The sequence below is a fragment of the Ambystoma mexicanum genome, chromosome 3p, assembly GCF_040938575.1.
Source record: "Ambystoma mexicanum isolate Mex_15411 chromosome 3p, UKY_AmexF1_1, whole genome shotgun sequence".
Taxonomy (NCBI): domain Eukaryota; kingdom Metazoa; phylum Chordata; class Amphibia; order Caudata; family Ambystomatidae; genus Ambystoma; species Ambystoma mexicanum.
The window spans coordinates 1,232,506,758-1,232,532,014 of NC_090925.1; the positions used below are offsets into that span (position 1 = coordinate 1,232,506,758).

General features: G+C 48.1%; 1 protein-coding gene across 2 annotated transcripts in view; it reads right to left on the minus strand.

Moving 5' to 3' along the window:
• UBN2 (ubinuclein 2) overlaps positions 1-25,257 on the minus strand; it is a 1,320,634-nt gene that overhangs the window by 113,812 nt on the left and 1,181,565 nt on the right. Inside the window, exons 15-16 of one of the 2 annotated variants that reach the window (XM_069652704.1) lie at positions 22,636-22,876; positions 19,736-19,825 (exon numbers count right to left, since the gene is read on the minus strand). In XM_069652704.1, coding sequence (XP_069508805.1) covers positions 19,736-19,825; positions 22,636-22,876 — 331 coding nt within the window. The remainder of the gene's footprint in view (positions 1-19,735; positions 19,826-22,635; positions 22,877-25,257) is intronic. The other variant, XM_069652705.1, reaches the window with a different exon arrangement.

Consider the following 25,257-nt stretch of genomic DNA (forward strand, 5'->3'; position numbering starts at 1 on the left):
CAGACCTGGGGACAGAGGGCAGCACACAACGGTGGGAAGCGAGGAAGCGAGGAAGCAGCGACGGCTCGGGCCTACGCCCGTGGCAAACAACATTGGAAAGCCCTCAGGAATACCCAGGGGGATAAAACAAAGGCAACCCAAAGCGCTGGTGTAAATAAACAACAGACCCGAGACTCGCAGTAGGTGGACATTAACTGCAGAGCGCTACACGGGAGGAACCTTCATACGGAATACATCCATGACAACTGCCAGCCAGGGGGGGCCTGATAAGACCAGGAACGAATGGCAGAAGAGAGGTGACGTGGGAGAACACAACCCACTCACGAAGTGAAAAAGCAAGCAACGGGAAGTGAGGATACCGAGTGAGATATCCTGAGGCAAAGGGGTTGGGCCAGAGAGGGAGGAGACCCCACCCCATAAAGGGCGAAGTGGGGGATAGCCAGCAGGGACCTGCAGGACCATAGGGAGAGGCACAGCCCGTGGTCGCGGTGTGCCGGGAGTTCGCAGCCCCGATTTAGCGGGCAGAGCAGAGACTGACAGGTGAGGCGAGAGGGCAGCACACATTGGGGCGACAAGAGGAGTCGGCATGAGCTTTGGCCTACACCTGGGGCGAATGACACCTGAAAGCCCCCAGGCATATCTGGAGTTAAAGTAAAAGCAACCAATAGTGCTGGGAGAAGAGTGAGGGAGACCTGGGACGGCATCTGGCGAAGTCAAAGCCGTGGAGTGGACCTGATACAGGCGGACATACGGCGGACTTCCAACTCAGGAGGGCCCATCACTGGGTCTGCCAGAACTGAAGTGAAGGTAGATTGCACCGCTTAAACCACCAGACTGCATTGTACAGCAAGTCGCGGTCTTCCCCATGCCCACGGGGGGCTGCCGGCAGAACGAAAAGTGGGGCCCTCAGGCATACAGCCGCATAAGCACACAAAAGGGGCAGAGCGCCGCAATGAAAAGAGGGCGTTAGACACCCGGCTTCAAGTTCAATCAGCGGGTACATGAAGGTAACACCTTGATGAGTCGCCCGACAAGGTGAAGAGAGGGAAGACGATGCATACAATTGCACAGCAAAGTATGCCAAGAAAATCAAAAAGAGGAAGAGAGGGACAAACCAGCATAGAATCCTTCGCCAAGAAGTCTGAAGAGAGACAACCCACTCCATCGGCTGCAACCATGGCTTCGACCAGCTCTGCACAGCAGGGGGGGGTGGGGGGGCAAGAGGCCAATTTTGGAAGCCATAGCGGCACTGAAGGCATCTCTGGAAAACAAAATGGACAAAGTTATGGTGGACATGAGTCTCCTCCAGCAAGAAACAAAGACCCTGGCGGACAGAGTGGGTATGGCAGGTGCAGCAAAATACCACCGACATTGCGACCACCCAGACCGAAATGTCAGATGTGCTGCAACGGGTGAAGATCCTGGAACAGAAGGCGGAGGACGCAGAAGGGTGGGCCCGAAGGAAGGCTATCCGGATTGTTGGGCTGCCGGAAGGAGAAGAGGGCAACAACCCCACGAACTACGTTGAGAACTTGTTGCTGCAGGAGATCGGGGCAGGGGTACTGTGACAAGGTTTCATGGTGGAAAGAGCCGATAGAGCCCTGACCAGGAAGCCCCAACCGGGAAGGTGGCTGGGTGTTTGTTTAGTAGTTGTAGTTAGATGGTTGTTAGTTGGGTGGAAGAAGGTACGAATGGTGGAGGAAGCTGCACAAAAAAGGAATACGAGGCACGGCAAGAGTGCCGATGGCATTTACGAGGAACAACAGAAGCCAACAGAGTAAAGTTTCCCCGGCAACATTAGCACAAAATAACGAGGGAAAGAAGACAATACGCCCAAGGGGTGGTAGGACAGCGCAGACTGGGGCTGGAGCAACAAGTATTAGGCAGGCGGGCTCGCAGAAGGTCAAGGAAAAGGCCAGCCCAAAGGGCACACAAAAATGGGTCGGGATGAGGTGACCATTGCAACCTGGAACATCAGGGGACTCAACGCTTGCGTCAAGAGACTCAGAGTGTACGACTGGCTGAACAGGATGAAGGTCAAAATAGCTCTGTTACAAGAAACTCAACGCCTGAGAAGTAAATCAAAGTGGCCAAGAAATGGGGGGCAGGAGGGTAGATGCACAGTTCGACATACTCTACGCCAGGGGAGTACTGATCTGGGTTGCCCCGGGGGTCCCATTCCAATTGATTTAGTAAGAAAACAACCCGGAAGGCAGACTGGTGATAGTTCACGTAATGCTGCAGAACAGGGAAATATGCTTGATAAACACATACGCCCCGAATCATGATGCAATTGAGTTCTTCAGGAAAATTGCACCCAACCTGGCTCAATACAGAGAGGCGACGTTCATCTGGACCTGGAGGACGTCTGGAAGAAGGTACACTGACAAGGGAGAGGGTACACACACCATAGCGCCCCTCACAATAATTCACACGCATAGATCTATTCACGGGCACCGAATTTCTGGGTGAATTCACAGGGATTAACATTAGGGCACAGACACTATCAGACCATGCACCACTGCTAGCGACATGGGCACACACTCACAGGAAAGCCCCTATACAAACGTGGCGGCTGAGGGTGGAGGCACTGAAGAAGGGAGAGTTACAGGAACATATGCAAGATACGATAGACTATTACTTCGAACACAACGTGGGAAACGTAGAGAATAGCAGTATAATCTCGTATGCCTTTAAAGTAGTGGTAAGAGGGGGCGGCAATAGGGAAAACTGAAGGATTAAGAGGCGGCGCACTGGTGGATCTGGGGGAGGTAGAGAGCGAGATAGAAGTAGCCGAACGCCAAGCGGGTATAACAGGGGAGGAACCTGGAGAACTCACGAGGTTGAGACTGAAATGTGTCGCAATCTGGGAGAGACTGGGGAGATTGGACTATGGGAAGTATATACAGAGGCTGCACACAGAAGGGGATACGCCCAGCAGGCTCCTGGCCTGGCTCACCAAGCAGGAGAACAGGAGCAAACCTATTAATGCCATAAAAGACGAAGCAAGGGTGGAGGTTTGAACTCACAATTTCATGAGCAATTGTATGCTCCTAACCCAGCGGCAAAGATGGGTGCTATAGCAGACACCCTGGCGGAGATCAGACTCCCCAAGCTAGCGGAAGAGCAGGTCCAAATACTTGAGGCACCCCTCACGGTGGAAGAGCTAGAGACTGTAATTACTGAGCTCCCATCAGGCAAAACCCCGGGACCCGACGGGCTCCCAGGCGAGTTCTATAAGGAATACAAGGGCACTCTAGCATGGAGATTATTGGACACTTATCAAGAGGTGTTTGAGAAGGGGCAGTTGCCAGATAGCATGTCGGAATCGGTCATCATACCTGTCCTGAAACCCGGGAAATCGCCACTAGACTGCGCCTCCTGTAGGCCGATCTCCCTGATTAATCAAGACTCCAAAATCCTCACGGCAGTGCTCGCTAACCGTCTCAAGCAGGTCATACCCACACTAATCCATCCAGACCAAACGGGCTAAGTCCCGGGCAGGAACACGAAGTGGAATCTGCGAAGACCACCATGTGGTGGACTAAACGAACCAGAGACGGGGCAAAAGCGCCATAGCATCACTTGACGCTGTCAAGGCCTTTGACTCCGTGAATTGGGAGTGGTTGCCGAGTGTCCTTGCCCACTTTGGGATAGAGGAGGGATTCCTGCATTGGGCGAGGCTGCTCTAAGAATCCCAGAGCGAGAGTGAAAACTGGGAGACATATTTTGGAGGTTTGGAGGATCTATAGAGGCACAAAACAGGGTCGCCCACTGTCACCAGTACTAGCCCTTAGACCTAGTCACCAGTACTAGAATACTGGCCCTTGAGTCATTGGCGGCCTTTCTTAGGGCCGAATACATGGACACCGGGATAGACATAGATGGGGTCATACACCAAATCTTGTTATACGCAGATGACCTGCTCCACTGCGTAGGAAACCTGCGTGTACATCTGACAAGCCTACTTGAAGCGATAGATGCGTATGCCAGACTTTCAGGAATAGCTATCAACAAAGACAAGTCCTCACTCTTCCCCATGGCTGATCTTAGAGGGGTCCCCTTGAACCAACTGCTAGACCTGGGACTCACATGGGCGCCGCACTCCTTCTGCTATCTGATAGAAGTGCACCACAATACCCTGGATACACACGGCGCTGAAGCAATATTACCTGAAAGAAATGCTATGGATCGATAAGTCCCTGCTCAAGACCTGGAAACTCCAAGGGGCCCAAAACCTCTGCTCCGCACAGATCTCCCTCGCAGGATTTGTAGGTACGGATACGAGGACCCTCGCAACATACAGATCCCATTGGGAAGCCAAAGGCATAGCTCAGATAAGAGACTTGAAAAAGGAGGGACAATGGGCAGAATTCCAACAGCTGATGGAGGAGCACAACTTACACAGTGGGCAGTTCATACTACACAACAGTATAGTTCAGAAAATTAAGAAAAGATGCCAGAACTCCCAGACGACGAGGACCCGAGGGGATGCTGGATGCATGGTATGATTTATTTGAAGGGGACACACGGTCTCTAGACTGTATCAGCAGCTGCTGACATTTAATAATGAGCGAGAGCTGCAAACGAGGGAACGGTACCAAGAAGAGAGTCCACATTCAAGCCCGTTTCTCTGCAGCATCCAACAGCTTGGCTGAACTCTTTAAAAATTGTAAGGAGCCGGCCAACCCTGTTGCAGTCTCTACCCCTCCCCTTGCCTCTCAAGCTCTTTGCAATGCCCTGGCCTCACACTTTATTTAAAAAACCCAGGACATCCTGTCCACACTCTCCACCACCCCCTCTCCTCTCCTCTCCTCTCCCCTCCCCTCTCCGTCGGTACTCACTGACCCTCCTCCAGCCACCCCCCCACCCTCCTTCTCTTCCTTTCCTCTCTTCTCCCCTGATGAGGTCGCTAGACAAGTCCGATCTATGAAAGCCTTGTCAAAACAGGTTCATCCCCGTTACTCTAAAACTCTCAAGGACCACATTGATACCCTCGCTCTGGCCCTTGCCGACTTTTGCAACCACTCCTTTGCCTAAGGATCCTTCCCCTGCCCTCTTAATCACTCCCTTGTGCATCCTCTCCTCAAGAAACCCACAGCTGATCGCTCTTGTACCGTCAACTATCGCCCAATTTCCATTACCCCCTTCTTTGGCAAACTCCTTGAAAAGCTGGCCATCTCTTAGCTAAACCTTCATTCTGTTGGTTGTCTCCATGACCATCAGTCTGCTTCAGATCTGGCAGAAGCACGGAAACTGCTCTCCTGAACATCTGTGAAGATCTGCTTTCCAACCTTGACTCTAGCATTGCCTCTGTTCTCATCCTACTTGATCTCTCCTCTGCCTTCGAAACGGTCAACCATACCATCCTGCTCAACCGTCTCCGGGATAACTTGGGCATCACCGATCAGGCTCTGGCCTGGCTGACCTCTTTCCTTTCTGATCGACCCTCCCAGGTCCAACTTGGGTCCTTCCTATCATCTGTCTTCCTCTCCACCTGTGGTGTTCCCCCAGGGGTCTAACCTCTCGCCCTGGCTTTTCAACCAATACCTGGCAACTCTCGCCTCCTGTATTGCCATTTTCTGCTCATACTTCCAGTGCTACGCAGATGAGACTCAACTCATTTTCAGGCTGCCCTTGTCCACCTCCTCCACCTCTCTCATCACTAACTGCCATCCAAGATTGGTGTGCCGCCAACTATCTTTGTCTTAATGCCAGCAAGACAGAGATCCTCCCCATTGGCACACCATCACCTTCCTTTCCCCTCACTCTCTGGCCGGCCTCCCTTAGCCCTCATCCTATCCCCACCTGCGAGGCCAAGAACCTTGGTATCACCTTTGATTCCACACTCTCCTTCTCTGCCCACATCGCTGATGTATCAAAAAAGTCAAACCTCCTACTGCACCTCCTCAGAGGTATTCTTCCTTTCCTCTCATTCCCCCAGAAGCTCACTGTCTCCCAAGCTTTGGTTCTCTCTAAGTTGGACTATTGCAACAGCCCCTTTCTCAATCTACCTGCCTCTACTCTCTGCCCTTTACAACTTATCCAGAACAGGACTGCGAGACTTGTCCTTGGCCTCAAGCCCTGGGATCGTATCTCTCCAGCTCTGAAATCTCTCCATTGGCTCCCAGCGAATGCAGGAATTAAATTCAAAACCCTCTGCATTGTCCACAAGGCTTTCTGGGGCCTGGGTCCAACATACCTTCAGCTATCCCTCCGCAAATACCTCCCATCTCGAGCACTCTGCTCCTCTACCTTTAACTCCCTCAGGGTCAGTCGTTTCTCAAAGAAACGAGCTGGGGGGTAGATCGGTCTTCGGCTGGGGCCTCCCTCTGGAACAGCCTCCCTGCCACTCTAAAACTTGAGGAGAACCATCTCCGGTTCCGGAAGCACCTCAAAACCTTCCTCTTTGCTTCTGCCTTCTCCTCCCCTTTCCCCTGTTGATTCTACTCTCCCTCGGCACCATGCACCTGGCCACCCTCTGTCCTCTGGGCCCAGGTACCTGCTCATCTTGCCACCCTCACGCACTGCCTCCGGGCCACCCCCTGCACTGGGGTCTGTATCTGTACCCATACAGCCTTCGCCTTTTCTTCCTGCACTTTCAGACCTACACGTCCTGCTGCCATAAACCCAGCACTTGCCACTTGCTGGCTGCACTCCCATTGTTTGTTGCCTTTTTATTTATTATTTTATTATTTTTTTTGTTTTTTCCTTCTCGCTCCGCACTCTCCTTTTGTTCCCCCTTCCATGTACTTCTCCCCCTTCTCCCTCTACCCTGCACTTGCACGTTCTCAATGTCACTGGGCCTAGTAAGATCGTTGTTTTTGCTCTCCCCTGTTCCCTTTCCCTTGCCGCGCTCTGAAACACTTGTGTATGAGCACGATAGAAATAAAATATCAATCACTCAATGCTGAAAAGGGGAGCTCCAGAGGCCCTTCACGGACCAAGAGTGGTCTAGGGTCCTGAGATACCCCAAGAAGGTGTCCAGAAATGCAAGATTCAAACAAGCACAGCTGTACCTCATGCACCGAGCATAGCTAACACCCAAGAGAATGACTGTGATAGGGACTGAGGAGCCCCGGAACTGTTCACGTTGCGCTGAGGAGGAGGCTGACATGCTGCACATGTTTTGGACCTGCCTGGTGATAAAGACGTTTTGGGAGGGACTCAAACAAAGGGTGGAGGAGGGAGTAATCCATATGCGGGCATGGACCCCGGAATCTTATCTACTTGGCCACTTTCCGAGAGGCGACAGACAAAGAGCACATCTGGCCAAGATGAAAGATCTAGTGTGCATTTTGGTAAAGCGTCGCATAGCAATGGCATGGAACTCCAACTTGGGACCGAGCACAGGTTTGTGGTGGGCAGATCTTAAGAAATGGTCAGTGGCGGAGACAGCGGTGTAGACAAGGGTGGTGCAAAGAGGAGACAGGGAGAGTGGCCACAAAATACTGGCATGGAACACCCTGATACAGGACTTATTTGGATGAAGGGAAGATAGCAGCACAGACGCCCCTGGAGGAGCGCAAGAGCATAAATAGGAGGAATGGCTGACGAACAGAACACCCCAGACCAAGGTGCACGGCCACAGGATCGTGCCACGAAAAATGACGACGCAGGGCGGAATCCACACAAGAGGTGCCAGCGTGTTTGTTTTGTTTATTGTTGGATGATGTTGTAAAACAAATTGTTAAAAAAAAAAAGATGAAATTCTAAGATCCCGTTTAGTCCATGCAATGGTCAAGGAGGAAATACTTGGCCAGAACTCCACTGATTGCGATAAAGCAGGGAAGAGGTAAGGTTAGGACTTTGCACCTGCACATCCCTATGTCGGGAGCGGGTGAGTTAGAGGGATGGCTGGGTTGGAGGGGGTGCGGTGGGTCAAAAACAGTTATGCAGGCTTGCCATCTCTTACTCAGTTTGCACTAGAAACCACCCCTAGTGTTCCTAGATTTGCTGTGCTTAGATCGTTGGTTTTAGTGTATGAAGCCAGATGGCCTTGGGTGCAGTGGTAGTGTTCGGCACCGTGATTAGATCTGGCTAAGTGGCAGTTCCCAACTCTGGTGAGATGTTTTCTGCTGCTTTGCGCGGCTGGGCGACCCAGGCATCCTGATATGCAGACCACCCACGCATCCCATGCAACTGCTATTGAATCATTCGTAACTGTGAATCATATGCAGTAGTAACTCTGTTGAAACAGCCTATCCCGCATTATGCAGGTATTGCTATCTATAATTATGTTCCCTTTCTGCATAATACCCCACTTCACCCCATGCACTAAAGGACACTTCATCAAGATTGATGAAGGATTAGGTAGATTGGGATGTCAGCGCCACTTTGCTATCCCTTGCCCCACCCCATTCCTCCCCTCAGTACCTCCATTCCCAGTACAAATTGCACCTTCACTAGATCAGTCTCCACTTTTAGCACTAAACAGGATAGTCCTTCATTGGATGGCACATCCTTATCATCCATAGTCGCCAAGATGACCTCCCTGCCATCAGCTACACCTACCACCTTCCCTGACACAACTCACAACTAATACTCCAACACTACCTTCTCATCAATTCAGGCTTCAAATTTAATATGGTCTCCATACCTGAAGTTCAAGAAATCATTGCACATCTTAAACCGTCCAATTGCAAAGGTGACAGCTGCGCAGCTCAAATGATAAAAGACACAGCTAGAGATCTAGCCCCATTTATCACAAAACTCAAACTCCTCCTTCTCCAGCAATTGCGTCCCATGCAATCTGAAACAGTCCTGGGTTCTCCCACTACTGAAGAAACAGACTCTAGACCCGGCTATACCCGCCAATTATAGACCAATCACGACAGTCCCCTGCCTACTGAAGATCTTGGATAGAATTGCTTACCTGCAAATTCAAGACTATCTAGAATCCAACAAATTATTCGGAACCCGCCAATCTGGCTTCAGACCTCAGCACGGAACAGTAACTGCCCTTGTTGATCTCAAAAGCCAGATTGACGAATTGAAAGACAAAGGCAAAGTGGCCATCTTACTCCTCCTAGACCTCTCAGCTGCTTTCGATCTGGTAGACCATACAATACTTATTAACTATCATTATCAGCTCACTTCTCTAGCTCGGCAGTCACTTGGATCCAATCTTTCCTTGCAAATAGAACCATGCAAGTGTTATCACCCTCGGCGGCTGCTGATCCCATCACCTGCGGAGTCCCACAAGGATCCTGCATCTCGCCCACTGTGTACAACATTTTTACAAAGCCACTATTCGACAAACTGGACCGTCTGCGTGTCACCTACACAAATTATGCAGATGACGCCCAGATACTCCTACCTCTATCAGGATCCTATGATAAAGATGTTGCTCGGATTGACAAGGTCTACACCATCATTCAGGCATGGACGGCCATACACTGTCTCTGCCTGAATGATGAAGACTGAGTTACTTCTAGTCGGCTCACCTAACAACCTTCTTAAACTGAGTCCTAACTACACAAGTATCATCATTGATGGGAATAATATACCCTTAGCCAAAAATGTAAAAACATTAGGTTTTTACCTTGATGCCCAGTCTAACCTATTCAAACAGGTAAACATGACCTCCTCAGCCAATGCCTATACCGGCAAGTTGATCAGGGCCTGTATACCCTTATTATCACCCACCAGTTACCTCACACTGGCTAGAGCTCTCATACAATCCAAATGGGATTATTGCAGCAGCCTTTACCTAGGCGCCAATAAATCCATTACAAATAAACTGCAGATTATGCAAAATAATGCGCTTAGGGCGGCATTAAACATCCCTAGAAGAGAGCACATTTCAGTAACTAGAAAGCAACACAAGTGGCTCTCTATACAAGAAAAAAAATCAACCTTAAAACCATCTGCCTCACTCACAAGGCGCTTAATGGTCAAGCCCCTCCTTATCTCACAGACAAATTCACCTGGAAAGTGCCCAATAGATTCACTAGATCTTCCAACACACCATGTCTGGTGGTGCCTAGATTTAACTTAAAAAGAGCTGGTGGTGCCAGCTTCCCGGTACTAGCCGCTCAGCTATGGAACACTCTCCCTCATAACATTCAAATTATTCAAGCATTTGACAAATTCAGAAAGCACGTTATCACGTGGATACTCAACAAAACTTAAATGCTACTCTCCTCTCTTACCACTGCTATGACCTAATGTTATGACATATCTTCCATGTATACTGACCAATCTAAATACTTATGCATGTAATTATATGTAGATTATACAAAAAGCATCACTCCTGTACAAAATGTACATACTTTGCCACGTAATTTTATCCTGACTGTACAAATCTCATTTCCTTTGTACAACTATGTATAAAATGTATATACTGTGCCATGTAACCATTACCTTTCACACAAGCGCCTAGTTACCCTTGGGTCAGGTGTGCGTTATAAATAAAAGAAACAAAACAAACAAGAAACCCTCAGTACACTATGGAAGCAGCCAGCAGTTAGGCTGCGGCGGTGACAGGAAGCTCATATGACAAAGACAAAGGAACTGTTCCAAAAAGGCCCTTCTTCAATACAGAGCAGATGCTGCTGAAGGACTGTTCTTAAACCACAAGCTAGTGATCTGTGAAGTTCCAAACCGAACTTCAGAATGGGGACCAATGCCTTGGATGGAGCTGTGCGTCAGCCCAGACGTTTGTCCGGGACACTTCTGAAAGTTTCAAATGGCAGAATCAGCGTGCAAGTGTCTTGATTTTCTGGTCCCCCCAGCCCAAAGGTTGAATCACTGCTGAGGGTCTTCAGGAGATTGAGCCAGAGAGAAGGCTTCACTGGGACTTGGATGGAGACAAAGCTGAATCTCGGCCTCAGGTCTTCAGCAGCTTCAACTCTTTGCAGGGGTCTTCGCTCCAAATGCCAATCTGAAAAACGGCTGCACCTTCTTTTATCTCAAATATGAGCCAAAGTCACCACAGCCCACCAATGGTATGTATCTGCACCATTGAAACTGTTCAGTTATGGACAGCCTCCTGCCCCACACCTGCCCAGAAACAGAAATACCCCTGTCCAGAGTGGGGATTGGGACTAGACAGTCCCAGCCCCTACATCCAGCCGGATGCTTAGACTGCTGCTTTGCCTGGGAAAGAGCTTTCCATATATGGCATTTCCCCGACCTGAGAGGGCAGGAAAACGGCCAAAGGAAAAGATGGCTCAAGGACAGGGCAAAAACTCTGGCACAGACATTTTGAGTACATGGTACTCCAAATGGCATTCATTATGTGGTAAAAAGCAAAACTGCATGCGAGAATAACGAAAATCACTGTCTGAAAATAACTACTGCCACCAGCCATTATTGGATACATCATTAAAAACAGAAATGTTACTAAAAGAAAAAGTGATACAAAGTACTTGTGCCACACTTCACTTGCAAGGCATAAAAACAAGGAATGTCCCCCTGCACTGGTAGCCTTAGGAACTGACCAGTGCACCCAAAACTGATGAGCTAAGCAAGGGATGTAAAGCAAATAGGCTTACCTCCAAAAGTCAGGACAAGAATCAAATAACAAAAGGGTGGGGGTTCCTTTGATGTCGATTGAGGGCAAGCTGCGAAAAGAAAATAATCCCGAACATACATGTAGGCATTTTACACCTTTAAGTGACGAAGCAATATGGTTGTCTGGTTTGAGGCAGACTATCAATTGCACCACACTGTTTTCTTTAAACTGAAGTTATTGGATGGAAGGGTTTGCGGATATCCAAACCAGAGATTGTTACAGTACTGCAAGTTAGATTCAACTAGTGCTCTGGACAATCTATTTTGTGGCACATCTCAAGGATGTGGGTAATCTTTTTAAGCAATGTGCAATTGGAAGAAAGATTTTAATGACCCTCTCATTGGTTTATGATGAAAGCGATAAAGAGTTGTGTAGTGGGAAAGTGGGAAGCCTAGTTTATTTTGTACCCGGGATGTTGTAGTGGGGTGGTTGCCCACAGTGGCCTGCGACTAAGGGAAAATTAGACTGAGGGGGCCTGAGATTATCCCCACAAAATGCTTTCTGGACAGCAAAAAACTGAAGGGAACATTAGGGGGTCTGCAGGGTATTGTGGGTGCATTCCTCCCAACTAAGCAGCCGTTCACAACCGGGTGTAGGACAGGAGACTTCCTCCCAAATGTCTGGAGGAAACCAGCACATCTCCCGTGTCGTCCATATCAAAGAATTGGGGAAATATGGTTTAAAAGGAGACCATGGAGGAATGCCATCTGGCTTCTATCCACATGCTGCTGACTGATCAACTAAAGTGCCTCACCAATGTTTTGCAGGGCCTGTCAGCTCTGCTCTCATACAAACTGGAAATCATACTGTCTTTACTGAGACTGGGTCACAGGAACACCTAATGACAGATCTAAAGCAGAATACACAGGATACATTACTCATTGTAATCGTATTTCTGATGCTTGTATCTACTTAGATTCACATGCTATGCATAGGCCGACATCTAGTGGAAGCTGCAGAGTATTAGAGAAGTTGTTTTCGAAACTCAAAAAGGGACGCCGACAGGGTGTGCCAGTAATACTATCCCTAGTGTTACGTCAACTGTACCCATGGTCCACCACCCCTCAGAGTGTTTTGTTCTGACATGAGGTAGCATGAAGCGTAGCGCGAGTACAGGTGTATCCAAACAGATAAATATCTAAAAAGCTCATATAATATTTATGCACCTTCTCTCAGGGGAGGAAGGGTGGGCGCATGTGAATATAAGCAAATACAAGCATCAGAAATACGATTATGGTGAGTAATGTATTCCTTCTGAGGCTTGTGGAATCTGCTTAGATTACATGCTATGCATAGATTAGAGAACAGTGTTAGGAGAAGGTGGTGGGTTGTAAGAAGGATTAGCGGCAAATAGATGTTTAAGAACCGCGTGTCCCACCTGTGTATCTGCTTTGGAATGAGTGTCAATGCAGTAGTGCTGAGTGAAAGTGTGTATTGAGCTCTAAGTAGCTGCTTTGCAAATGTGGTCTAAGGGGACATTTGCGATAAATGCCAGAGTAGCTCCTGTGCTCCTTGTGGAGTGAGCTCTTGGTGTGTAAGGCAGTGCTTTGTTTGATAATGAATAGCACAATTGCATGCATCTGACTATTATCTGCCTTGTACTACAGAGATAAACAGTTGGTCTGTTTTCCTAAGCGGCCTGGTCTTGTCTACATAGTAAAGGACCACCCTCCTCACATCTAGTCTAGTGTGTGGAGTTTGACCTCAGCTGAGCTAGTTGGGTTCTGGAAGGCAGCCGGCAGCTCAATGGATTGGTTCACGAGGAATTTGGAAATTAACTTAGGAGACACCCTAGGTAGAACCAATTTGTCCTTGATTATGACAAAGAAAGTGTCCTGCACTGACAATGCGTGCAATTCACTAATTTTTCTTATGGAAGTAATAGCCAATAAGAAGGCAGTCTTGTATGTCAGGTGTTTAAGACTTGCCTTATGCATAGGCTCCAATAGAGGCCCCATGAGCTTTGCGAGTACTACATTGAGATCCCAGCCTGGCAGTGGGTTTGAAATTGGAGGGTGGAGTCTCTTTACTCCCTCCACAAATGCCTTAATGACTGGAATTTTACACCACAATACCTTACTCAGAGGTGGTGTACACTGATAAAGCCGCCAGGTGGACCTTTATGGAGTTGAATACTAACCCAGAGTCTAACAAGTGGAGCATATAATTTAGAATGTGAGCAGGAGTGCATTCTATGGGGTTTATTTGTTTAGACTGGCAACAAATTACAAATCTCCTCCACTTGTCGAAATAACAGTGTCTGGTGTTTGGTTCACGTGCCTCCTTGAGGATATCCATACACAGTTGTGGTAGATTAAGGTGTCCGAACTCTATTACCTCAGGAGCCATGCTGCCAAGTTCATTGAGTGTGGTTGAGGGTGTACTGTTATTCCCCCATGCTGGGTCAATGGATTTGTCTGGCACGGTAGTTTGATGGGATTGCACATCGCCAGTTTGCGCAGATGTGGATACCATGGCTGCATTGCTCACATGGGAGCAACTAGGATGAGCGTCATCTGTTCTCTGTGAATCTTGTTCACTACCCTGCTCATTAAAAGGAGTCAGGGGAAAAGCGTAAGCACATTTCCCTGACCAGTTCATCCATAGGGTGTTCCCCTTGGAGTCTGGTGGTGGGAACCTAGACGCGAAGTCTGGGCATTGCTCGTTTTCTTTTGAAGCAAACAAGTCTAGCATGGGGTAACCCCACTGTGAGAAGATGTGTTCTACGACACTTCTGTTTAGTTCCCACTCATGTTCCTCTGGTAGGGGATCTCTGCTCAGAGAGTCTTCTAGAGTGTTGAGTAGCCCTGGAACGTGTTGGGAGGATAGGTACATCCCCCCTTTGAGTGCTGAACTCCATATTTTCTGTGCCAGCTTGGACAGACTTGGAGAGTGTGTGCCCCCCTGCTTGTTCACATAGAACATTGCAGTGGTGCTGTCTGTTGGATTTGTACCGACTGGTTCGTTAGCTGCGCTTTAAATGCTTGAAGCGCTTTGAATACTGCTAGGAGTTCCAGCAGGTTGATGTGGTTCTATGCAGTGATCCGACTCCACAGACCATGTGCTGTGTGGCGAAGTTAATGTGTCCCCCCACATCCCCACCCGGAGAGTGGTGCATCTGTTGTAATGATTGCTTGCGCTTCCGGGTCGTTTCCCTTTCTGCACCAGCATAGGTTTTGTAGTAGTGGTGGCGAAACGACCACTAGATCGTCCCACTGACTGCTTGCCTGAGACCATTGTTTCGCTAAACACTCCTGCATGGGGAGCAGACATGCGTGTGGGACCAGGTAAATACATAAGGCCATCATGCCTAGTAGTCTCACTGCTTTGCGTACGCTTATCTGGCGACCAACTTGATACAGAGGTATTTGCCGTAACATGTTTTGAACCCTTTCCATAGATGGAAAGACCAACCCTGCTTCCGTGTTTAAGACAGCTCCTAGGAACGATTTGGTTGTGTTTGGCACAAGGCTTGACTTTTTCTCGTTTATTGAGAAGCCCAATTGGAAGAGAAGGTTTATGGTTCTTTACGTGTTTTGCTTGCAAAGATGGGGTGATTCCCCTGTGATCAGCCAGTCGTCCAGGTAGGGTTACACTGGGATTGCCTCCCTGCGCAAGTGTGCCACCACCACCGTCAGTACCTTGGTGAATACCCTTGGAGCAGACGCTATTCCTAAGGGTAGCACCTTGAATTGGTAGTGCTGGTTTGCCATTTTGAAACGCAAGCATTTTCTCTGCGCTGGAAACCTTGAAATATGAAAATAGGCATCTTTCATATCCAGTGTTGCCATGTAGTCTCCCCGCTTTAGCAGGGGTATTACCTCTTGTAGCGTTGTCATGCAGAATTTTTGTGGCTTTACATAAGTGTTTGCAGGGCGTAAGTCCAACACTGGGCGCATAGATAGATTTTTTTTGGCACAAGGAAGTAGGTTGAATAAATAGTCTTGTTTACCTCGTTGGCTGGTACGATCTCTATGGCGTCCTTGAGTAGCAGTGCGCTGACCTCTTCGAGAAGGATGTGCTGTTCTTCCTTCATTGATTTTCTCTGACGCGGGGATGGTTTTTGAATGAGTTCCACACAATAACCTCCCGCTACTGTCGATAGCACCCACTTGTCCGTGGTGATTCCCTGTAGCAGGCTGTCATTGCTTAGGAGGTGTACCTCCACCTCTGGATGTGGAGGACCTCCCCTGGCAGCGAGATCTGCGCTGGCCTCTTTGGTATCCCTGTGAGGATTGGCCCCGGTTGTTATTCCAGGAAGAACCTTGACCCTGTCCGTAACCGGAGCCTCTGAGAGATTTGGCCACAAAACCGGCGAAAATTGCTTCAGCCTCTCTGGCCTGGTGGTTTGTCAGCTGGCCCAGAGATTTTAGGGTGTCATATTCCTCCTTGCCGGACTTTAATGTGTCTTCTACAGCTTTGCTGAATAAGACTGTGGGTTCCACCGGCATATTAAATAGCATAGCTTGGGTCTCAAGCTTGAAGCCAGACTGGCGTAGTCATGCGTGGCGCTTGATTATGGTCCCTTCGGCAATAAGAATGCCCGCATAGTCTGCAGCATCAAGGTTCTTTTTAAGAATGCAGCTGGATGTTGCTTTGCAGTCAGCTGCTACCACGGCTAGTTGTGACGTCAGAGGCTCGGGAGCAGAAGCTATCAGGGTGCTTATCTCTTCCCATTTGTGGCAATTATAGCTTGCCAAAAGCATTGTATTATTGGCGATCCGAGTTTGGAAAGCTGCCAAAGTCGCTACTTTCCTCCCCATAGTACAGAGTTTTTTGCTCTCCTTATCTGGCGGTGCCTCTGAAGAGGCTAGCAGTGTCCCTGCCCTTTTACGGGTTGTGGTAACCACAAGCAAATCTGGTTTAAGCTGGCCCCTGACGTATAGCGGGTCAGAAAAGTTTTTCGACCTGTGGGTTTACTGCCCGTGTCTGGTTTGGTGTCTCCAGGGAAGGTTGAATCCTTCTTTGGATAGATTGTAGAATAGGGATGAATTGGGTGGCGGCTTTTTTGTCCCCAATATATCTTCTACAAAGTCCTTAGCTAGACAAGTCTCTTGGGTTTGGATACCAAAGTGTTCAGATGCCTTAATTAACATGTCATTATGGAGAGGCTGATTGTCCACTGGCGAATTGGCCACTGGTGAGTCCTGCTGAATTAATGAGGCCAGGTTATACACCTCATCATCATCATCATCATAATGATCAGTTGGTAGGTTTCATCATCAGTGTCTGTGTGAACATCATACAGATCACCTTGTACTGGTTGGACTGGACTTGAAACAGGGATAGTATCAGGTCGAGCCTTTTTTGCTGGGGGCTGGGAGCTGGAAGCCACAGCTGTAGGAGGTGTAGTTTGAAAGTTCTGATATGCCTGTGGTTTTTTTTTCCTCAGAGGCTGGCCCTTGTTCTTTAAGGCTTCTGCCAAGGAACCTTCCTCCTGGGGGACGGAGTGTTTCTCCCTATGATTACGGGTAGACTTGTCCTTATTAGACTTATCTTCATGATTGGGGCTCTTGGAGGAGTGTTTCTTGGAGTGTTTGGACTTTAGCAGGCTCACAGGGATGTGCTTTTTCACTAGGTGGGATAAACTAGTGTTTTTAGAGCTTACAGCCGTTTTCAACGTGGGATGTCCACTTTCGGCAATGGGGCGGACCGCAGCCTCACCTCCCGACATTCAGTCAGTGTTTTGGGGACGGCGTCTTCTTTGGCTTTAGACTTACGGGACCCGTCATGGGGCGATCAGGACCTCAAATGCCCAAAGGACAGGGATTCTGTAGATCTCCCCCTTGACGCTGTGTATGGGCGCTTGGTCGACAATGCCAATTCCTTGCCCCGGGATGTGTGTTTAGTGTCGGGGGTCATGATAGTGCTTTCGCCGCTGGGTGTCGTCCCCGCAACAGAGCCACCGGCCTGTCTCTTGGGGTCAGGCCGGCACTTGGGAGCCTAACGGTTCGCCTTCGCTGTCTGTGAAGACCGCGATGGTGCCATCACTAGAGGCTCCCTCCACGTCCATGGCGGCCTCGGCCTGCATGGCGTGATGGGCCCAGCGTTTGGTTCTTCGGTCTGAAAGTTTTTGGCTTGAAGAGCCTGCAGGCTCGACAATGCCCCTCGTCGTGGTCCTGCGCTAGACACAAGGTGCACACTCGGTGCTGGTTTATCCACAGAAATTTTGTGTTGCACGTGGGGCAAAATTTAAAAAGGAATGTTCTCCATATTTAAGGGGAATGGAAGCCAGGCGAGAAAGGGAATGGAGGGGAAAATGCATTCTACAATGACCCCCCCCCCCCCACTCTCCCTACTGTTAGGGCCTAGGCCCGGTGCGGCCTGCCAAGGACAAAGGGGTCGTCGAGTCTGGACATTTCTTTCGATGGTTATCCTCTCCACTGCGTTGATGAAGAAATCAAAGTCGGTTTGGAAAAGGACAGAAAGAGTAAACTAGTCTTAAATTTTCATAAGCAAATCGCGTATAGCCGAATTGAACGCCACGAAATGCGTCCGTCACAATGGCAGAAAAAACAATCTGAGGGACTTCGACGGGTGAAGGACCATGGGTACAGTGGACGTCACACTAGGGATTGTATTACTGGCACGCCCTGTCGACGTCCCTTTTCGAGTTTCGAAAACAACTAATACTCTGCAGCTTACACTAGATGTCGGCCTATGCATAGCATGTGATCTAAGCAGATTCCATAAGCCTCAGAAATATTTTTAAAAGGGAAACCTGCTCACACTCTTCTTATTTATAAATTGCACCATATCATTTGCTGCCACAATCAATATGATATAACGCAATACAATACCAGGCACAGGGAACATGCTTATTTGTGAACCCTTTAATCAAGCATTCACACACATGTACCGTGTGAGCAAGGAATATTTTTTTTGGCACAACCCACACCATTATTATGCACTTTTATTGTGTGGACTCAGTGAAGTATGGTCATATTCACAAAGAACAACTCGTGACTCGCACAACTTATTTCTCACCCTGGGTGGAGAGAACAGTGTGTTCACGGACATTACGCAGAGCGCTTGACTTCCACTTACATCTGGGCACTTGAATGGGTGGGGGAAAAATGCTCATAGAATATCCTCATAGTCCTGCACTCCCCAAACTCACACCCAAGCTTTATGGGAAAGGGAAGCATGCTCAAAGAAGGTTTCCTGGTATCAGGGACATTCAGCAGGCAGGATTTTGCTGAAGCAGTTGCTAAAATTAAACAGTAAACCAGGCTTACTAAATGCTCCCAATAGACGCTACCCCATCCCAAATATGGCTTTGGCAAACACAGTCTGCAAAGCCCTGGAGTTTTATTTAGGCCACAAAAGATATCCACGTAGATATAACCAGGCATACCGCTCCAATTGCAATATGTTCGGGAACAGTCAAGGGTTGCTTTGTGTACAGTCTCAGTAAACCACTACTTGGCTGGGTTGGCTAAAGAGAACGCTTATTTGTGCACTAGTTTCCCGGTTTACTTCCTCCCGATTGCCTTGCCTTCCTTATCCACAAGATGTAAACAAACTGTACATATTGGCTCTATGATTAAGTGTGTAGCCCTTCTGTATTTTCTGCTTATACTCAGTGTTCACCATGTTCCATTGCTCTACCCAGTAGCCAACTGGCTATCCCTACCCATTCTACTGTGCATCTTTATGGTTCTACGAATGGCTTTTCTGATAGAATTCATTCTGCCCACTAAATACACCTCTCAAAGTCTTGTGTATTCAAAGGACCGTTGTGTTCCTAGGTGCGGATTTCTTGATGTCAGATTAGCTTATTTTTGTAAAGCAAGTCTTAAAATATTCAATACGTTTCGATTGGCCCAACGTTCTATGCTTAATGGCTCTGAATACTATAAATATTTTAGAGTAAGAACAATTTTCAGACAAGACATGCATACGGTGTCTTAACCAGTATTGACTGTGTTATGGGCAAAAGTTGGTTGCCAACCTGGTGTTAAAATGCCCGATATGGTAATCTGAAGTGCATTTTTCACAGTGTCAATGGAAGAACAAGTTACCTATCTGTAATATTGTTTCTCCAGTGTTGGTATCTGATAGTTATAATATATTCTGAACTTCGCAAAATTCACATTATGATTCTGCGCATCACAATTACATGCAGAGTGCTACCCGATTTCTCAAGTTTGACTTAATTTGTTAGTGGGATTCTCCTGCAAATGGGAGAAGAGAAAAGGAGCAAATCTCTCTTACCTGTGAACGCATGCTGCAAGTGTGCAGGCAGCACAGTATGTGAGAGTGCCGCTGCATGCTGTGTGCTTGTCTGTAAACCTTTCAGCAAATCTAGAAAGGAGAGAGAAACAGCGAGAGGGACGGAAAAGAGGAGAGTGGGTTACAGACCCAATGGACACGACAGGGTTGATGCAGGAGAAAATATCAACCAAAAAGTGTGAACGGGAAATGGTAAGTCTCTATGAGAACTGGACAAAAGACTATGAGTGACAGTGAGCAATATATAGCAGAAATAACTGATTATAAAAGTAAATTTCTGTTGTTGCAAGCAGAGACAATTTAAGATACCAAACATTGTTACAGTGAGGTTATCCTACAGAGAAAGCAAATGTTACTTACCTGTGTAAAAAACCTAAGGGCTTTTCCCTTCCTACTCCCCGGGGAAGCTCTTCTTAGGTGGCCAGGGGAGGGCCATCGTTGTTGGATCCAGACCCTGGGAGTGGACAAGTGAATGAGGATCAACTGGGTGGAGAGTCCTCTGGGATTGGCGAGGAGTACAAAGGCGAGACATGGTATCCCTTTTTATTCGACACCCCTCTACCCGACATTACCTCTGCCTTCATGGGCTACTGTGAATCCTGTCCTGTTAACGCCGCCCCAATTTCAACATGAACAAGATAAAAAGGAGGCATACGAGAACAGGGAAAAGGGAATTAAACATCTTGCCCGTTATTTACAGCAGTGTGATTATCCCCCTTTTTTCTGACAGTAAGTTACCCACAATCCCTAGTGAACAATACAACTCCCATAATTATTTTCCCCCTGACTTACCGAAGTACTGGGACGAGGAAGCGTTGACTAGGAGCAATACAGATTACCCTTATAGACAACATGGGGAAAATAAGGGCAACTGACTTTAGAGAACAGCAATGTCCCACTAAGAGTCAGGCAGGGATAGGCAGCTACTCACACCTGACTCCAATTGACTTTCCCACCAAGTATAAAAGGTGGAGCCAGAAGCCACACTTTGAGCGAGTTGGCGACGCTGGAGGCCAGGAGGAGAAAGCAGCAGCTGAGAGAGCCCTGGAGAGCCTTAAGGAGGACAGACTGCCCAGACACTGAGCCTGTGAGACAAGGGGAGGCTGCAGTGTGGCGAGAGAGCTGTGTCTTCAAGGAGCAAGAACAGGGGCAGCTGACATTGGCTGGCAGTGCTCAAGGCAGTGTTCGCTCCCTGGGTGAGACATTGAAACCCAGGTGGCTGAGGGGGCAAGTGGTAAGACCCTAACCTCAGCCTGATTCCAGTGAGAGGACTCAGCCAGTGCTGCCCTGCCAAGGGTGAGAGCCAAAGACCCAGTAGCGTGTGTGGGGCTAAAACTGAAATTGTGCGGCAAGAGCGCCAAGCGGGTTGAGAGAATTATATGGCAAATTGAAGCTTCCAAGCTGCCGAGGGAAACAGGGGAAGTGGGAGCAAAATGAGAAGTGATGCATTCTGGGACTTGTAGTTGGATGTCTGGGAAGGTAAAATAATTTGAGACATTTTGAGACAGCAAAACTGGCTCGAGCCGGCCAGAGGGAAGTCTGTGTCAAGACCCTGACCTCAACCGCCAAAGGAGAGAAGCGCAACAAAGAAATCACTGCCGGAGTTCCAAACAGGGAGAGAACCCGGTATGCGATATGCACGAGTGAACAACACTGAAGTTGTGAAACCAGAATTGCTTAGCATGGTGAAAACTACAAGTACCAGGAGGCATTGGTGTTGAGAAGTGTTAAACATTATGAAAGCTGGAAAACTGATTAACAGGAAGTTGAAGTGGTCATGCAGAGGTCTGTGTAAAATCCTTGCAGTTTTGAAAGTCTTCGACAGTAAAAGCCCAATTGACTGAATGGTGATTTAACGATTTAGAACATGGGGAAGGGAACCCCAAGGTATGAAAAAGAAGACAGGCTCGAGTCTATGCTGAACTGTTGTGAGGAAAAGAGGCAAGTTGAGTCAGGCTCCAGCGCCGGCGGACGGAAGCATGTGTGGAACTATGATCCGATATCAATTAAGAGGTGAACCATTTAACGATGCAAACATTGTAAAGCATAAAGGTTGGGGATGTGAGGTTTCCCCGAGCTCTACAAGGTGGAGCTGGAAGAAAGGAACATTTTGAAAGGAACATTTGATTTTGGAACGTTGTGAAGTACAAAGTGTTAAACAGTTGAGTAAACCATTGGCAGGAGACCTATGGGACTTATAGGAAATTGGTGAACTGTGCAAACTACCCAATTTGAAGAACTTTAAAGGTACCCCATTGACCTGAACATGGGGATGGGAGTGCAGAGACATTTCCAAAGCCATTCTGACATTTTTGAAGAACACTCTTGTTTTTGGGGATACTACCCCACACTTAGTTATTGTATAGCGTGAGGGCAAGCATCGGGTTAAGACTCAGACTGTTAATTTTGTTTGACAGACTGACCGGGACTATTTTGGTTTACTTTCATGGTCGAGATTACTCCCATTGTAGAGTTAGAGCCAGATAGGAAGTCTCAAACTACAGTCAAACTTAATAAAGCTTCTTGTGTCTGTGGCTTCACTGTTGATGCAATTCCTTCCTTACACCTGCAACACTGGTTCTGCAGCACATGTGTTTGTTTTAGGTCGACTGATATGCTTGCATCTTATCCCACCTAAAGTGTGTGAATCTATGAAAATATCCAATGCCGCAGAACTGAAGACATGTACATTTAAATAAAGAAAACATATGGCCATCTATGAAGGATATCATGGCCACACACACAAACACACCCAACAACAAAAGCACAATATTCTCAGGTCAGCCAATAAAACTGGGATTCAATATAAAATGCAGCATATCAAACAGCAGGCAAGATGTGGAATACATTTATACTTGTGTTACATACTGGGCTGCACTTACTCTGAGCGAGACTGTGATGAAAAACTGCTGAGGTAGTTCCTGAGGAAGTTGTTACTGTGTCACTTCCAAAGCCAAGCAGCTCCAACGGAAACTGGAAGGGCACAGTTACAGGAACCAAACCACCAAGCATGCTGAAAGGAGCCAACGGTGAACTTGCCACATTTGGATTGGTTACAGACAACGGCGATGTCATGAGGGTGAGTGGCGATGTGCTGGCTAGCAAAGAGGCCCCTGCTGTGGACTGGAAAGAAAAAGGAACATTAAGCCGATTTTATCAATGGAAAAGAATCAACAGTCTAGAATATTGGAATGATCAGTTCCTTTTGACAGACTTTTTACAGTACACATCCCCTGGCACTGCCCTCAGACGGCAAGAATGTTTGGAATACTTAGCCTCAGAAACATGAATAAGGATGCAGTTGATAAGCCACAAAAAAAAAATAGTGCATAATTTTAGAAAGGTAAAAAGATGTCCTTGGTTACAAGACGTTTCAGTAAATGTCTTTGCTGCTCACTGCTTTAGACTGCACACGCAACTCTCAATGAACATCGTATTAACACAAACTTGATGTCCTGGTATCCAGAGTGAAGGGTTTATAGATGGCATGGAGGTTCGTTTTTGCATAAAGTTTAAAAGGACAACGCCAATAGGTCTCTAGTGGTTAAGGTAAAAGGGTAAGTATATAGTATTTACAGTTCATAGGTGTGGAGATTACAATAACTATGCAGCTAATGTGTCTAAGGGACCACACCAGAGGAGCGCAGGACCCAGGCTCAATGACCTAACTCCCCAAGAAAGAGTTTGCAGAATGGGACTCAAGCCCACAGAAGAAAAACTGCTGCATTAAGAGGGTCACAGAAGATAAACTGCAGCAGAATCTCAGGGGCCCTGGAAAACAGGAGAGGGAAGACCCAGGGACAGTGACTCAAGGTGATGGTTGCAAGGTAACAGTCCAGGTAGCATGTGTTCATAGGTAGGTTTTTTTTTTTCTTTCAAACAACTTATTTAAATGAACAGGTTTTGAGTACAGTAACAAGCTTTAGATTGGGTACAGTACAATATGATGGCTTTAAAGACAGCTCCCGGATCGGCAGGCTTCCCGGCCAAACCTTTGTGAGAAGGTCTTGGGTTAGCTGCGACCAAGTCTGATTGCCCCCTTGACCCCCCCGCACGAGCCTGGAATCTCCCGCTAGCACACCAGGTTATCCTTAATTCGTCGTAATATCCTGGCAGACAAAAGTCATAGGAGAAATGTTCGTTCCAATCGCCTCCACAGGCCAGTGGGATCACAGCAGAGAGAAATGTAGCAACATTGGGGGCCTACCGGCAAATGCCGGGTATTGCTCGGCATAGTCGTTGAATGGGGCCCACAACGAAACATACCTCGGGTAACGCCCTTCATATAGTGCCGTAATTCTGTCTGCCATCAGTATGTCCCAGGCCTTAACCCACCACATCTGAACCACCGGGCCCTCAGTCGACTTCCAAGTTCGGGCAATAACCAGCTTTGCTGCCAGAAGGAAATGGCCAATCAAGGCCACCATTGCCCCAGTAAGAGGGAATGTCCCACCACCCATATCCCCCAAAATCACCACCTGTGGGTCAATGGGGAGAGTCAACCCTGTGATTTCTTTTATTCTAGCCAACACCTCCTCCCAGTACAGGCCCACCCTGGGGTAGGACCACACCATGTGATAAAGGGAACCCACTGCATCGCAGCCCCGCCCAGGAGGCAGCGGAGTAACTATCGTCCATGTGGTGAAGCCTCTCCGGGGTAAGGTGCCATATATAACAAAATGTATAGGTGCATTCCCTGTCTGTGACACAATGTCTTGACTTGAGCATCCAACCCCATATTCTCAGTCATGCTTCATCCTCAATGGGACTCCCCAGGTCATTTTCCCCATTTGGTCATATATGGCAAGCGCGTAATAGGCTCTCCCGTGTCCAGAAGCCGGTATAGTTTTGATAATCGCCCCACTGTGGTACCCTCCTGCAAGGTCAGTTTGAGGGCAGAGAGAGATCTAATCGCACCCTCTTCGTGGTTAGCTGGGAGGCCAGGTGCCTCAGCTGCGTATACCTGAAGCGCTCCCTCTCTTGTAGGTTAAAGGTAAGCTTGCATTTGTCGAATGTCAATGGCCTATTGTTTTTATAGAGTTGCCTTAGGCATACCAAACCTCCCTCTGCCCATTTGTTGAAGCCCGCCCCCCACATCCAAGCCATAAACTCAGGTTGTTCCATACGGGTGAGCAGGGCCCCAAACTCAGTGATTCCCCATCTGCGAAAAGGCCATCCCATGTAATAGTGTGTGCTCTTGGTTGTCGCAAGCAAAGAGAAGCCCCACCCCTGACCCAAGTATCTCCCATCTACGCAAGGCAACCACACTAGGTCGACTGCTGATTGGGCATGCTCACTCAGTTTTGATTTTGGCGTTACAGTGGACCCTGCCCAGGTGAAAGCATGCAAAAGTTGCACTGCCAGGTTATAGCAAAATACATCCGGCACTCCGAGCTCCTCCCCCACCCCCACTGGTTTCAGCAGAACCCCCTTGGATATTCTGGCCGGCTTATTCCCTTCAAATGAAGCAAAGGCTCTTCCCCTGAAGTGAGCGAAGATCCGAG